This window comes from Salmo salar, chromosome 29 (assembly GCF_965601325.2).
Source record: "Salmo salar chromosome 29, fSalSal1, whole genome shotgun sequence".
Lineage (NCBI taxonomy): Eukaryota > Metazoa > Chordata > Actinopteri > Salmoniformes > Salmonidae > Salmo > Salmo salar.
The window spans coordinates 12,807,786-12,825,000 of NC_138319.1; the positions used below are offsets into that span (position 1 = coordinate 12,807,786).

The 17,215-nt window shown below is 43.7% G+C and overlaps 1 protein-coding gene across 10 annotated transcripts in view; it reads right to left on the reverse strand.

Moving 5' to 3' along the window:
* The window catches only part of cacnb2a (calcium voltage-gated channel auxiliary subunit beta 2a), a 110,493-nt gene that overhangs the window by 24,089 nt on the left and 69,189 nt on the right, over positions 1-17,215 (reverse strand). For all 10 annotated transcript variants that reach the window (XM_014180609.3, XM_014180603.3, XM_014180606.3 and 7 more), the window contains 3 exon segments: positions 16,611-16,730; positions 329-451; positions 28-164 (listed from right to left, as the gene is read on the reverse strand). In XM_014180609.3, the coding sequence (XP_014036084.1) occupies positions 28-164; positions 329-451; positions 16,611-16,730 (380 nt within the window).

A 17,215-nucleotide genomic window follows, 5' to 3' on the forward strand; every position in this document is an offset into this window, starting at 1 on the left:
AAGGTGGGGGGGGGGGATGGTACATACCCGGAATGGAACTTGCCCTGTTTGGCTCTCTGCTCATGTTGTACCCGAGTGTTCTCGATCTTCACAGGACTGGGGATGAAACCGATTTCACAGCCTTCCTTCACCAGGCGTCCTATCCACCAGTCGTTGTTAAATTTCTACAGGGGGGACGGACATGAACCGGTTAATACATCTGTGTTCTCCTTCTGCTCGTCATCATTGTTATCAACATCGTCTTCCTCCTCCTCCTCCTCATCATCCTCATTCTTCCCCCCCATTCTCCTCCACCTCGTCCCCATGTGATGGTACTGTGACCCCTGACCTCTTTGACGTGGAGGAAGTCTTTAGCCTCAAAGGAGATGGCCATGCCCGGCACGGGGACGTCGTCATCGTTGGTGGCGCAGTAGTTGACATTTGTGCGGACAGCAAACGCAACCGGTTTAGTCTGCCAAAGAAAGACAACGAAGAGATGCAAAGTTTTGGCTACACAAGATAAGACATGATATAATGCCAGGTTTCTCTTGTAGGCTGAAACCTTTGTCTTGGGCAGTAAAAGCTGAGCATGAAGAAAAGAAGAGTGATATGCACATCCTGAACTTGAGAATACCAGTGCTAACTAAAACATTATACTGAGATAGGAAATGAGAGGCCCGCACGTGGAATAGGCTGCTCCCAAGTGCATTATTCCAACACCCAAATACAGCGTTTTGACTTCACAGAAGTCTTTATCGGGAGACAAAGCTGAGCTCCATGGATTCGTTCCCTGAATCGAATTCTCCGTGATGTTTTTATTAGCGTCTCCAGCTGAGAAGAGAGTAGTGCTATTTGCGGGGCTATTTTCTCCCCCCATTGTGTGAGGTGTAAAAAATAACTGCAGTCAGAGATGCTGCCTGGCAGGCAGGCTGTGACTCACCCACACTCACTTATATCTTTATGAATGAGCCTGCTAATGTACTGTCTACGTCCCAAAATGACACCCTATTCCCTATATTAGTGCACTACTTTTGACCAGAGCCCTACGGGGTTATAGGACAGTCTGGTCAAAATTAGTGCACTAGACAAGGAATAGGGTGTCTTTCCCCTCCTCTGTCTCCCTGCTTTAGGGTACATCAGTGGTTCCCAACCAGGGGTACTTGGCCTATCCACAAGGGGTACTTTGTTTTTGTCATGTGTTTCCTTCTGACTAACAATGACCACACTGCACTTGTGCAAATGGTTGGTGAATAGAATCTGTACAATGGCTGGATCAATGTGTTCCATTTATAAAATCACGTATGACCTTTTTCCCTCTGGGACAGCCATCCACCCTGTGTGTCCCAAATGGCCCCCTATTCCCTATTTAGTGCACTTCTTTTGGTCAGGGGCCCATAGGGTCAAAAGATGTGCGCTACAATATATAGGGTGTGGTTTGGGAGACACACCCAGTCCATCTGAATAAAACAAACTTAATAAACAGTATTCCCTCCTAGGGCCTGACATAACCGCTTTATGACACAGACAGATCGATTCAATGCAAGATAACGCAAATTCCACAATTTTTGGACGAGACAGGAGGGAGCAACATGTCGTACAAATCCCCCCCCCCCCCCCCCCCGTAGCAAGGCATTACATTTTCTATGAAAAGGGATTTAAACAATAAAGACTTAAAAAATAGGTCACTGACTAGAGAAAAGAGACAGGAGAAAAAAACATACACAGACTCCAAATCGTAACCTGATTGTGGCCTTAGGAATATCAATTTTTAAGATAGAATCGAATTACATCAAATGTTATTGGACATGATCGTAATCTGAGCTGAGTTTGTCTGTGGTAGCGGCAGTAGGTGACATGGACATGGCCCTTTCCGGATTCCATTTCCTCTGCCTGTGAGAGCGTGACAAGCTCCTCTGTCGCTGGTGGCCGATGGAGAGCCAAGCCAAACGCACAGTGATACAACCCACAGTAATTTCACCTGGCACTTTGCTAAACGTTTACCTGTAGATGACAGAGAAAGGGAAGCTGGAATGGGACATGGCTGGCTTAGTTTACCACTAGCAAAAAATACATCAAATATCCATGTAGCATAAACCCAATGAAAACCCTTGAAAAATGCTATAAAAATGACAAACGAACGTTAAAGCAAAAATTGACTGGCCATACGGCAGTTAAGGTGAATGCCAGATGGGCCGGTCCATCTTTAGCCCAGTGGGCTGGTCTAAATTGGGGCTTTTGCACAGAATGCTCATTATTTGGCTAATATTGGGGGCCTCAAGGAAAAACATTTGCTGGTGTTTATTGCCCAGGCACATTTCTGCTCCCAGTGAGAAACCATACAAATGGCCTTGTAAAGCCTATACAGTATACAAACCTATAGATGTGGCAACAACTGTTAGGTAAGAATGTCCTCCAAGAAAACGGGGCATAAAGAACACTTAGAGTAGGGAGCGTAATTCTGCCCAGTCACCTTCAGCCTTCACCTATCTAATGAGCCCCATTAGAATGATTGGCCAGGAGAGTGGACCTACAGGAGATCCTGCAGACCCCAAATGGCACCCTATTTCCTAGTGCATTACTTTTGACCAGAGCCCTATGGGGACCTGGTCAAAAGTAGTGCACTATATATGGAATAGGGCGCCATCACGCATTGTACCATTCTCAGGCGAAGAGCAAACAGGATGCCATTTATTCTCATTCATTCCTGATGTCCTTCAATGTCAGATAATGCTTTATAAAAATATGAAACCCGGTGCAAAGCGACAATGATAAACCTCTAAATAAAACAAGACAAATACACATCATTTATAATCCTCTCTAAATAAGCTTGGCAGGAGAGTACAGCACATCCCAGGAAAGGAATGAATGGTTGTATGTGTGTCTGTGTGTTGGTCAATGTCAATGGAGTAAATGTACTGCGCCTGAGTACTAGTACATGACACACAGAGGACATTGTGTCCTTGGTTGAGCGTCTGTTTAAAGCCACACGGCTGCCGTGCTAAGGTGTTATGTTCCGTCAGAGGTAGTGTCCCAAATGGCACCCTATTCCCTACATAATGCATTCCTTTTTGACCAGAGCCCTATGGGCCCTGATGAAAAGTAGTGTCCTATAAAACAAATAGAGTACACCAATTTAGAACACAGCCAGGTAGTATGTGCCTGTGTGGTCTGGGGGGACTGGGACTACCTTTCTCATGCTCCACTGCTTCTCTCCCTCCAGTCTCTCAGTGATCAATGACATGGCCTGTGACGTCAGTAGCCCATGCTGGAGCATTAATGCTGTTTCACAGTGGTTAATGCTATTTCACACCAGTGTGCATCTGTGTACACACTCTCCTGACCTCAGATGCCACCGTGGATTATCCCAGGTGACAGGCCCTGTACACTGTGGCGCCGTGATGTTCTCCTCTCCTGTCCATCCCCCTCTTCCCTCCTCTCCTGTCCATCCCCCTCTTCCCTCCTCTCCTGTCCATCCCCCTCTTCCTCTCCTCACCTCTCCTCTCCTGTCCACCCCCCTCTTCCTCTTCTCATCTCTCCTCTTTTGTCCATCCCCCTCTTCCTCTCCTCATCTCTCCCCTTCTGTCCATTCCACTGTTCATCTCCTCATCTTTACGTAGCACAGGCAGGCCTTCATTAGGCATGCAGTATTGACCGCAGAAAGAAAACAAGTACAATTATAATTCCGAATGTATTCAACTTTTATAGCACTATTCATGACATAAAGAACCTCCAAGCGCTTTTTAAAATGTAAAACAACAACAACCTCATTCGTGAGAGGGTCGGGAAGGGTCGTGGCTTGAGTGGTCATCGGAGGAAGGTGGTCATGACATAAGGGGGAGAGGTGAGAATGAGAGAGGGGGATAGAGAGAGGGATAGAATAGGAGAGGGAGGAAAGAGGGGCTGGAGAAGAGAGTGAGGGGAATGGGAGAAAGAGGAGGGGAGGAGAAAGAAAGGAGAGAGAGAATAGAATAGAGAAACGACTGACATAAGAGAAAGAGAGTGTGAGGGGTGAGGTAGAGAAAGAAATGTGGTTGATGGCCAAATAACACCACAGAGTCCTCTCCAACCCTCCCCTCTCTGTCTCTCTTGCTTTCTCTCTCTTAATATCACTCCATTTTGTGCATATTTCATTAACAAAAATCCTGAAGCCTTCTCTCTAACGGTACTGCCATCATTATAAGATGCCTGCCTTGCGTGTTGCCTGCCTTGTCATTTGTAATCTGGCATCGCCCTTGCATTTGCAGGCCACAGTGGATCTAGGACCATAAATCAAGATTCTCGTATTGTTTCACCTTGAGCAAATGTTTCGGATTGTTCTGAAGTCGAATGTAAAGCCTTATTGCGAGCAGAGCGAGTACAGTGTGCTAGCTCTGAAGTGCGAGCCCGTAAAATGTGGTTTTATGCGCCGTGGTAAGGTCCCCTTAACCTTCATCAATCCAGCCAGAGATTTTTTATTCTATAAATGAGCAGAGCCATATGGCCATTTCAGCACTGCCCATGCATAATGAAATAGAGAATGAGGACAGTTCTCTAAAGTCCAGACATTTTAATATTTTACATTCATATCGAGCATAATTGGGTGACAGTGATTGATTGCTGAGGCTATTTTTACACGGGAAACAAGAGGTCTGTCTTGGTTTGAATCTGGGGTTGTGTCTGAAATGGAATCCTATTCCCTATATAGTGCACTACTTTTAACCAGAGCCCTTTCTCTTGTCTCTCTCCCCCTCTCTATCTATATCTACTGTATATATCTCTCTTCCCCTCTGTCACTCTCGCTCTCTCTGTTTTTCTCTGTTTTGCTAACTCCAGTGTATCTCTGACTCCTTGGTATTGCCTCTTAGGTGATAGAGGAAAGGAGGGCAGACAGTGCTAGTTTGTTGTCAGATGTGAGTGTGATTTGGGCTAGGAGACACTGCCATAGGAGGAGAAGCCTGTAGAGTTGATTAAAGCTGTGCGGTCAGAGAGACGGGCTCAAGGGCCGTGAGGGGATACTGATGTGAGAGACCGGTGGCCTCAGGGAGACACAGCCTATCTCCATTTAACTCTGGCTCGCCTCGCAGGTACTGCCCAGATCTGGGCTACGATTAAACACAAACAAAGACGCGCACACACACACACACATGCAAGCACGCACAAGGGTTTCATATGACATTGAAACCAGTAGCCTATTTCTCTCTATTGGTTTTCAAATCAACTTTATTTTATTGTCCAGTAGCCAAAGGCACAATCGTAGTCATATGTGCAACCAATGCTAGTTGTTGCATCTTTAGATCTCCCATATTTCGACATTTCTAAAGTAAATTTGAGCTCTGTCACATGAAACCGCTCGCAAGTGCAGTGACAACTGGGTTTTCCGCTAATTACATTATGGAATGAACATTCGCGCGTAGCCTACTGCCGTGAGCGCATTGCTACGCAGCTATAATGTGAAGGACTAATAGTTTATCAACATTTTAAGCTAAACGTTCTGATCTGTTGCATCTGACTCAATGCTTTTTAAAGTTATTCTTTCTCACACAGAACAACAAGCTGACTACTAGAATAGGTCAACTTTTCTACCATAGGGGATAGTAGATTGACATAGGCTAGTGATTTTGCTGTTCGTTACTTGTCTCGTTGGCTGAGGAAACGGAAATGCGGACAGTTATTCTGACATCTACAAAGTGCACATCGGAATTCGGTAAGAAGGACGCATCCCATTGCATCCTCGAGTGGTATGTTCTGTTAATATGAATTACCATAATCTAAATGTGATTTCTGTCATTCTCAGCACCATGGGTGGACGCCCTAATCAGGTTATGCATCCATTTTACATTTTTGTACATTTTAGTCATTTAGCAGACGCTCTTATCCAGAGCGACTTACAGTAGTGAATGCATACATTTCATACATTTTTTTTTTTTTCCTGTGCTGGACCTATATGCATCGAATACATATAGGTCCAGTACATTTCTGCTGCCGCTCAAATGTCTGGTGCCACATAATGGAAACCCTGGCACGGACGCACAGACGGACGCACACACCTCCCTAACGCAACCGGCATGGCAAGGAAACTGAAAGAAACAAGTCAAATCGATGCCTCGTGTTGTTCTCTGCGCCGCGAGAACTTGGTCTGTGAAATACTTTTCCTCGCTACACGTGGTGTTTTCTCAGCACTTTGAATTTCCATACTATTGATTCTGCACAGTACTGTGTTTTCTCTGTGATCTCAGTGCATCAGTTCCTATCAGAGCGCCTGCTGAAGTTGGATTCTAATGATCTCTGTGTGCCACTGAGCTTCCTTATTAGGTGAATGTCATCTCGGCGCTTCGTTCTAGGTATCCACTCTTTGTAACCCGCCTGCTGGCAAGTCATATTTCACTCCTGAGCTGTATTTCAAATTGCACCACAAATAAACGACAGCTGCGCAACTATGGGGCAAAACAAACGGAGTTGGCTTAGATTGTTGACAAACTATATTTCATCTCCCAAGTGTTTATTGAAAACATACACTGAACAAATATATTAACGCAACACCTAAAGTGTTGGTCCCATGTTTCATGAGCTGTAATTAAAGATCCCAGAAACAGAACCGCAGACCACGTGTAACCACGGCCAGCCCAGGACCTCCACAACCAGCATCTTCACCTGCGGGATCGTCTGAGACCAGCCATCCGGATAGCTGAAGAAACTGAGGAGTAACTCATTCTGATTGGCGGGGCCTGGCTCCCCAGTGGGTGGGCTTGGCTCCCAAGTGGGTGGGCCTATGCCCGCCCATGTCTGTGCCCCTGCCCAGTCATGTGAAGTCCATAGATTAGAGCCTAATTAATTTATTTAAATTGACTGATTTCCTTATATGAACTGTAATTCAGTAAAATCTTTGAAATTGCTGCATGTTGCGTTTATATTTTTGTTCAGTACAATTGCACAAATACAATTGCACAATGAGCACCTGTTGTCTCTCAAATACATCATTACACTTGTTGGTTAGCTAGCTAGCGAATTTGAGCCATATTAGCATTGACATGAAATCAACAAGACATTATGAAACAAGCCACCAACGATTTCCCACATGGCAGCTTCTTGTCAATGCTGCTAGATTTCTGAACGTTCATTTTCGTGACATTGTCAGCCAACCCGTCTATGTAGTGCACTACTTTTGACCAGGGCCCATAGGGTACCCTACACTCTTAGAGAAAAAGTGCTATCTAGAAGCTAAAAGGGTTCTTCGTCTGTCCCCATAAGAGAACCCTTTGAAGAACCCTTGTTGGTTCCAGGTAGAACCCCTTTTGGTTCAAGGTAGAACCATTTCCACAGAGCGTTTGACATGGAACCCAAAAGGGTTCTACCTGGAACCAAAAAGGGTTCTCCTATGGGGACAGCCGAAGGACCTTTTTGGAAACCTTTTTTTCTAAGAGTGTAGGGCTCTGGTAAAAAAAAAGGTACACTACTGTATATAGGGAATAGGGTGCCATTTGTGACGTAGCCCTGGTCGGTCTGCCTGTAAAGAGGCAATCAGGCCAGCATATAGCCGGATGTTTCACAGAGAGAGCCCCTTCTTTCTCACTAATTAAAAAGATAAGTCGCTAGCAGATAACCTGGCATGGATTACCCCAGCCACTTTGCATGATAGACGAGCTGTAAAAATAGCTGCTCAATGATCTGGCATCTCGCCGAAGAGAGAGAGAGAGAAGAGAGAAAGAGAGGAGAGAGAGAGAGAGAGAGAGAGAGAGAGGGAGGGCTCGGGTCAGGGGAAGTGCAATCTCAGTGACAGTAATGGTTTATAAGGCAGTAATTCACAAGCACCTGCCTAACCCACTGTTAATGCATTATATACAGTAAACACTTACTGTACAGAGGTAATAGAGTCTATGTGGCCTATTGGGGTCTGGTCAAGTGCACTAAAGGGAGTAGGTTGCCATTTGGAATGCAAGCAAGCCATAATAAAATTAAATACAAAAGCCACAAGACTGTTTAATAGTTAATTAAATGGTTACCCGTTCTATCTGCACTGACCCCATCTTGCATTGACTCTATGCACACTCACAAGACTATATATAGACTATATACACACTCACACACACTAAATCAAATCAAATGTTATTTGTCACATGCACCGAATACAACAGGTGTAGACCTTACCGTGAAATGCTTACTTACAAGCCCTTAACCAACAATGCAGTTCAAGAAATAGAGTTAAGAAAAAAAATTATAATCCAAAAGAAACACAAGAAAATGACATAACAATAACGAGGCTAAATACAGGGGGTACCGGTACCGAGTCAATATGCTGGGGTACAGGTCGAGGTCATTTGTAAAGTGACTATGCATAGAAAATAAACAGTGAGTATTAGCAGTGTAAAAAAAGGGGGGGTGGGGGGTTCAATGTAAATAGTCTGGGTGGCCATTTGATTAATTGTTCAGCAGACATATGGCTTGGGGGTAGAAGCTGTTAAGGAGACCCTTGGTCCTAGACATGGCGCTCCGGTACCACTTGCAGTGAGGTAGCAGAGAAAACAGTCTATAACTTGGGTGACTGGGGTCTTTGACAATTTTTTAGGCCTTCCTCTGACACTGCCTAGTATATAGGCCGTGGACGTCAGGAAGCTTGACCCCAGTGATGTACTGGGCCGTACGCACTACCCTCTGTAGCGTGCAGTTGCCGAGCAGTTGCCATACCAGGCGGTGATGCAACCGATCAGGATGCTCTCGATGGTGCAGCTGGGAATCCATTCCAAATCTTTTCAGTGTCCTGATGGGGGAAAAGTGTTGTTGTGCCCTCTTCACAACTGTCTTGGTGTGTTTGGACCATGATAGTTCGTTGGTGATGTGGACACTCGACACGCCTGTTCAACCTTCCTTTTCCTATAGTCCACAATCAGCTCCTTTGTCTTGCTCAATTTGAGGGAGAGGTTGTTGTCCACACTGCCAGGTCTCTGACCACCTCCATACAGGCTGTCTCATCGTTGTCGGTGATCAGGTCTACCAGTGTTGTGTCGTCAGCAAACTTAATGATGGTGTTGGAGTGGTGGTTGGCCACGCAGTCATGGGTGAACAGGGAGTGCAGGAGGGGACTAAACACGCACCTCTTTTGGGGGATTGAGGATCAGCGTGGCAGATGTGTTGCTGTTGCCTACCCTTACCACCTGGGGGCGGCCCATCAAGAAGTCCAGGATCCAGTTGTAGAGGGAGGTGTTTAGTCCCAGGTTCCTTAGCTTAGTGATGAGCTCTGTTGGCACTATGGTGTTGAATGCTGAGCTGTAGTCAATGACCAGCATTCTCACATAGGTGTTCCTTTTGTCCAGGTGGGAAAGGGAAGTATGGAGTGCGATTGAGATTGCATTTTCTGAGGATCTGTTTGGGCAGTATGCGAATTGGAGTGGGTCTAGGGTTTGAAAGCACTTCATGGCTACCGACATGAGTGCTACGGGGCGGTAATCATTTAGGCAGGTTACCTTCGCTTTCTTGGCCACAGGGACTATGGTGGTCTGTTTGAAACATGTAGGTATTACAGACTCCGCCATGGAGAGGTTGAAAATGTCAGTGAAGACAATTGCTAGTTGGTCAGCGCATGCTTTGAGTACACGATCTGGTAATACATCTGGCCCCAAGTCTTTGTGAATGTTGACCTGTTTAAAGGTCTTGCTCACATCGGCTACGGAGAGCATGATCACACAGTCGTCCGGAAAAGCTGGTGCTCTCATGCATGCTTCAGTGTTGCTTGCCTTGAAGTGAGCAGAAAAGGCATTTAGCTCATCTGGTAGCTTGAGGCTGGGTTTCCCTTTTTAGTCCATAAATCTTTCGAGCCCTGCCACATCCGACCAGCGTCAGAGCCGGTGTAGTAGGATTCAAACTTAGTCCTACATTGACACTCTCACGTAAAACCCACACACTCACATACAATACAATACCAATCAAAAGTTTGGACACACCTACTCATTCCAGGGTTTTTCTGTATTTTTACTATTTTCTACATTGTAGAATAATAGTGAAGACATCAAAACGATGAAAAAAAAACATATGGAATCATGTAACAACCCAAATAGTGGTAAATATTATATTTGAGATTCTTTAAAGTAGCCACCCTTGACAACCTTGACAGCTTTCCACACTCTTGGCATTCTCTCAAACAGCTTCATGAGGTAGTTTTAATTAACAGGTGTGCCTTGTTAAAAGTTAATTTGTGCAATTTCTTTCCTTCTTAATGCGTTTGAGCCAATCAGTTGTGTTGTGACAAGGTAGGGGTGGTATACAGAAGATTGCCCTATTTGGCAAAAGACCAAGTCCATATTATGGCAAGAACAGCTAAAATAAGCAAAGAGAAATGACAGTCCATCATTACTTTAAGACATGAAGGTCAGTCAATTCAGAAAATGTAAAGAACTTTGAAAGTTTCTCCAAGTGCAGTCGCAAAAACCATCAAGCGCTATGGCGAAACTGACTCTCATGAGGACCACCACAGGAAAGGAAGACCCGGAGTTACCTCTGCTGCAGAAGATATGTTCATTAGAGTTACCAGCCTCAGAAATTGCAGCCCAAATAAATGCTTGAAAGAGTTCAAGTAACAGACACACCTCGACATCAACTGTTCAGAGTAGACTGCATGAATCAGGTCTTCATGGTGAAATTGCTGCAAAAGAAACCACTACTAAAGGACACCAATAAAAAGATGACACTTGCTTGGACCAAAAAACACAAGCAATGGACATTAGACCGTTGGAGATCTGTCCTTTGGTCTGATTAGTCCGAATTTGAGATTTTTGGTTCCAACGGCCGTGTCTTCATGAGACGCAGAGTAAGTGAACGGAAGATCTCTGCATGTGTGGTTCCCACCATGAAGCATGGAGGAGGAGGTGTGATGGTGGGGGGGGTGCTTTGCTGGTGACACTTTCAGTGATTTATTTTGATTTCAAGGCACACCAGCATGGCTACCACAGCATTCTGCAGCGATACGCCATCCCATCTTGTTCGTGCTTAGTGGGGCTATCATTTGTTTTTCAACCGGACAATGACCCAACACACCTCCAGGCTGTGTAAGGGTTATTTGACCAAGAAGGAGAGTGATGTAGTGCTGCATCAAATGACCTGGCCTCCACAATCACCCGACCTCAACCCAATTGAGATGGTTTGGGATGAGTTGGACCGCAGAGTGAAGGAAAAACAGCCAACAAGTGCTCAGCATATGTGGGAACTCCTTCAAAACTGTTGGAAAAGCATTCCAAGTGAAGCTGGTTGAGAGAATGCCAAGAGTGTACAAAGCTGTCATCAAGGCAAAGGGTGGCTACTTTGAAAAATATAAAATATATTTTGATTTGTTTAACACTTTTTTGCTTACTACAGTGCCTTGTAAAAGTATTCATCCCCCTTGGTGTTTTTCCTATTTTGTTGCATTACAACCCATAATTTAAATAGATTTTCATTTGGATTTCATGTAATGGACATACACAAAATAGTCCAAATTGGTGAAGTGAAAATATAATTTTTTCTAAAATTCAAAAACGGAAAAGTGGTGCATGCATATGTAATTCACTCCCCTTGCTATGAAGCCCCTAAATAAGATCTGGTGCAACCATTTACCTTCAGGAGTCACATAATTAGTTCGATTGCACACAGGTGGACGTTATTTAAGTGTTACATGAACTCAGCATATATACACCTGTTCTGAAAGGCCCCAGTCTGCCACACCACTAAGAAAGGGGCACCACCAAGCAAGCGGCACCATGAAGCCCAAGGAGCTCTCCAAACAGGTCAGGGACAATGTTTTGGAGAAGTACAGATCAGGTTTGAGTTATAAAAAAATATCAAAAACTTTGAACATCTCACGGAGCACCATTAAATCCATTATTAAAAAATGGAAAGAATATGGCACCACAACAAACCTGCCAAGGGAGGGCTGCCCACCAAAACTCACGGACCAGGCAAGGAGGGCATTAATCAGAGAGGCATCAAAGAGATCGAAGATAAACCCTGAAAGAGTTGCAAAGCTCCACAGCGGAGACTGGAGTATCTGTTCATAGGACCACTTTAAGCCTACACTCCACAGAGTTGGCCTTTATGGAAGAGTGGCCAGAAAAAAAGCCATTGCTTAAAGAAAAAAATAAGCAAACACGTTTGGTGTTCGCCAAAAGGCATGTGGGAGACTCCCCAAACATATGGAAGAAGGTATTCTGGTCAGATGAGCCAAAAATTTAGCTTTTTGGCCATCAAGGAAAACGCTATGTCTGGCGCAAACCCAACACCTCTCATCACCCCGAGAACACCATCTCCACAGTGAAGCATGGTGGTGGCAGCATCATGCTGTGAGGAGGTTTTTCATCGGCAGGGATTGGGAAACTGGTCAGAATTGAAGGAATGATGAATGGCGCTAAATACAGGGATTCTTGAGGGAAACCTGTTTCAGTCTTCCAGAGATTTGAGACTGGGACAGAGGTTCACCTTCCAGCAGGACAATGACCCTAAGCATACTGCTAAAGCAACACTTGTGTGGTTTAAGGGGAAACATTTACATGTCTTGGAATGGCCTAGTCAAAGCCCAGACCTCAATCCAATTGAGAATCTGTGGTATGACTTAAAGATTGCTGTACACCAGCGGAACCCATCCAACTTGAAGGAGCTGGAGCAGTTTTGCCTTGAAGAATGGGCAAAAATCCCAGTGGCTCGATGTGCCAAGCTTAGAGACATACCCCAAGAGACTTGCAGCTGTAATTGCTGCAAAAGGTGGCTCTACAAAGTATTGACTTCAGGGGGGATTAATAGTTATGCACGCTCAAGTTCTGTTTTTTTTTGGTCTTATTTCTTGTTTGTTTCACAATAAAAAATATTTGCATCTTCAAAGTGGTAGGCATGTTGTGTAAATAACCCCCCCCCCCCCCCAAAAAAAATATATATTTTAATTCCAGGTTGTAAGGCAACATAATAGGGAAAATGCCAATGGGGATGAATACTTTCACAAGCCACTGTACATGATGTGTTATTTCATAGTTTTGATGTCTTCAATATTATTCTACAATGTAGAAAATACTTTAAAAAAAAGAGAAAAACCCTTGAATGAGTAGGTGTGTCCAAACTTTTGACAGGTACTGAACTTTTGACAGTGCCTTCAAAAAGTATTCACACCCCTTGACTTTTTCCACAAATTGGTTGTGTTACAGCCCAAATTTAAAACAGATTATATTAGGATTTTTTGTCACTGACCTACACACAATACCATATCACATCAAATTGGAAATGTTTTTCCAGAAATGTTGACTCATTTATAAAAGATGAAAAGCTGAAATGTCTTGAGTCAATAAGTATTCAACTCCTTTGTCATAGCAAGAGCCTAAATACATTAAGGAGTAACAATGTGTTTAACAAGTCACATAATAAGTTGCATGAACTCACTCTGTGTGCAATTATAGTGTTTAACATGATTTTTGAATAACTACCTCATCACTGTACCACACCCAAACTATTATCTGTAAGGTCCCTCAGTCCAGCAGTGAATTTCAAACGCAGATTCAACCATAAAGACCAGGGAGATTATCCCATGCCTCGCAAAGAAGGGCACCTATTGGTAGATGGGTAAAAAAAAATCTGACATTGAATGAGCATGGTGAAGTTATTAATTACACTTTTGATGGTTTATCAATACACCCAGTCACTACAAAGATACAGGCGTCTTTCCTAACTCAGTTTCCGGAGAGGAAGGAAACCACTCAGGGATTTCACCCTGAGGCCAATAATAACTTTAAAACAGTTACAGAGATTAAAACCCATAAGAGTAAGCCATGTCTAAGCGGGGGAGGGGGATTCTACTAAGCTATACGGAATTGTTTTAAGAAGGTCATACCAAGGATCACGTTGCTATTTGATTTTGAATTGTAATATATATATATATATATATATTTTTTTTATGAATGCGTTTTCGAGCCTTACTGCTATTAGAACCAAACAAACGCATTGAATAACAAGTTCCATACATAGAACAACAGATAGTTCCCCCATAAAATAAAAAGGAAGTTTGTTCTGAAGTGTATGTCCTATATCTGAGAGATATAATAAAGATCAGGAAACATTTGTTGTTGTTTTTAACATGTATTTAGCCCCTTATTTTTTATATACAGTACTCCATAAATTTGTTCAACTGGTACTGGGGGACCTTCAGAAGAGTCTTGTGAGGCCTGTGGGCATCCTAGAGCAAAACAACCGATATCTGCGTGTTTGTGAGATTCCCACCTTTCCACAGAGGGGTGTGTAACTGTTCGGACGCTACAGACAGAAGTTGGCAGATGGTCTGACAAACACCGCTCTAGGGCTTTCACCGCAGATGCGGAAGTGCAACATACAGTATCGCTAGCTTAAACTGACAGATTTTTATGGGGATTTTTGTATTATGCTAATTTGACTTCCGGGGGGAGAGGATATCGACCTTAGGGGCTGTGATAGGAAAAAACTGAGGAGGGATCAACAACTTTGTAGTTACTGCACAATACTAACCTTGTTAACAGAGTGAAAAGAAGGAAATACTGCGAAAAATGCAGCAAAGCAATATTTTTTTGTTATGTTATGGGGAAATTCCAATACAACACATTACTGACTACCACTCTCCATATTTTCAAGCATAATGCATCATGTTATGGGTATGCCTGTAATTGTCAAGTACTGGGGAGTTTTTCAGGATAAAAAATAAAGGAATGGAGCTAAGTACAGGCTAAACCAGGTTCAGTCTGCTTTCCACCAGACACTGGGAAATTAATTCACTTTTCAGCAGGACAATAACCTAAAACACAAGGCCAAATCTACACTAGAGTTGCTTACCATGGAGACAGTGAATGTTCCTGAGTGGCCGAGTTACAGTTCTGACTTTAATCTACTTGAAAATCTTGCTCAACTAAGGTAGTTAACCAACAACATATCACAATCATAGCAAGTAAAACGTTTTTTTTTGTAACCGTTACTGAGAATGTTGTTGCTGTTTGGGCCAGCTACTTGCAAATGCATTTTTGTATTTTAATCAAATGCATTACAAAATACAAACATTGATTCAAATGCATTACAAAATACAAACATTGATTTTTATGGTATTTTGTATCTGTATTTTCTAACTGTATTTTGTCATGTTTGCCCATCCCTGTTCAGAGTGTATGTCACTGTTTCTCATAGAATTTTTCACAGCGGGCGCCTTTTGGAAAATTTTGGTGAAAATATAAGCATGCCTACTTCTCTAGGCACCACTACACCACTATGTACATATCTACCGAATATATTGTACCCCGTACTCCTGCAAATTAATCTGGTATTGGTACTCCCTGTATATAGCTTAATTCCTGTGTATTTTATTCCTCTTTTTACATTTTTTTTCACTCTGTATCATTGGGAAGGGCTCCTAAGCAAGCATTTCATGGTAAAGTCTACACCTACTGTGTTTCTGTGTCTAACACAACGTTCAATCACCATGTTGCTTCTTCCTGGGAATTTTGGGAAAGTTAGCGTAGTTTTGTAACCCTATGCTGTACTGTATGTACCGTAGAATGGACTGATTGTTCACTATGCTTCTCACAGACAAAGCTGTTGCGCTTAGACAGCATGTTGTGGAACACACAGTCTGTCCTCTCTAAGTCACCAATATCTGTCAGACATCTAGAACCTATCTAGAACTGATCTAGAAGAAGAACCCTTGTTGAACCCTTTGAAGAACCCTTGTTGGTTCCAGGTAGAATCCTATGGTTCCAAGTAGAACTGTTTTGGATTCCATGTAGAACCCTCTGTGGAAAGGATTCTACATGGAACCAAAAAGGGTTTTACCTGGAACCAAAAAAGGTTTCTTCTATGGGGACAGCTGAAGTACCCTTTTGGAACCATTTTTTTGTAAGAGTGTGATTTATTTATCCCCTTATGCCATGGCTGCAAACAACCCCAATACATACTATGTATGTGTCACAAATGGCACACTATTCCCTATAGAGTCCACTACTTTTTTCTTGACCTGGTCAAAAGTAGTGCACTACATACACTCATAGAAAAAAAGGGTTCCAAAAGGGTTCTTTGGCTGTCCCCATAGGATAAACCTTTTTGGTTCCAGGTAGAACCCTTTTAGGTTCCAGGTAGAACCGTCTGTGGAAAGGGTTTTACATGGAACCAAAATGGTTCTACCTTGAACCAAAAATTGGTATTCAAAGGGTTCTCCTATGGGGACAGCTGAAGAACTCTTTTAGGTTATAGATAGCACCTTTTGTTCTAAGAGTGTAGGGAATAGGGTGCCATTTGGGATGTAGCACAATGGTAATACTAGAGCCAGAGGTCTCTCTCCCCTAGCCGGAGAGTCAGACTACCCTAACCGGATAGGGCACTGATGTGACACCCTAACATCCCTCAAACACGGATGGGTTATCGACGGTGGACCTAGGGCCCTGAGTTTCCCTGACCATGTGACCTGACCAGTGAAAACTCCAATGGAACCAGGAGAGCGATGCGAGACTACCTCATTAAGCAGCATAAGCAGATCCTGATCATGAAAAGGCCTTTTTCATCTTCATAGTTCTGATCCACCATACAAGAAACAGAGAGAGCGAATGAGAGAGAGAGAAAACGAGACGGTGTGGCTAAAGAAAGGGAGATCCACAGCAGACTGCTGAACAGAGTGGTCAGTATAAGTGTCAGTACAGTACCTTGGCCTTCTCCAGCTGTGCCTGAGCCTGCCGCTCTGCCTCTCGTCGCACGGCCTCCTTATCCTCCTCCAAGGACACATCGGAGTCTGATGGACGGCTGGTGTAGGAGTCCGCCGAACCCTGCAGAGCAGAGGGAAACACACGTTAATGAGAGATTGCATAACAGATGAACCTCTTCAGACCTCAACATCACACAACAGACTAACTCATCATTTCCCAAACTCAGTCCTCGGGATCCCAAGAGGTGCATGCTTAGTTTTGATCCAAATAATCAAAGCGTGATGATAATTAGTTGATTATCAGCTGCGTAGTGCTAGGCTAAAAACCAAAATGTACACCCCTTGGGGTCTTGAGGACCGAGTTTGGGAAACCCTGGACCACTTTTCAGACCTCAGCAACTCTTCAGACTCACACTCACCAGACACACATCAACATACAGCACATATACACACCATGCTGCCTTGTTTAGCCGTGAGACATGCCAGGTCTAACTGAAATTCAAGCAGAAGTCCTATCTTTGGAGACGGTTTGCGAAGACAGAGCGCGTCGGAGCCCGTTAGTAAACTTAGTGAACAGCCACACACATCTAAATCAAACAATATTCA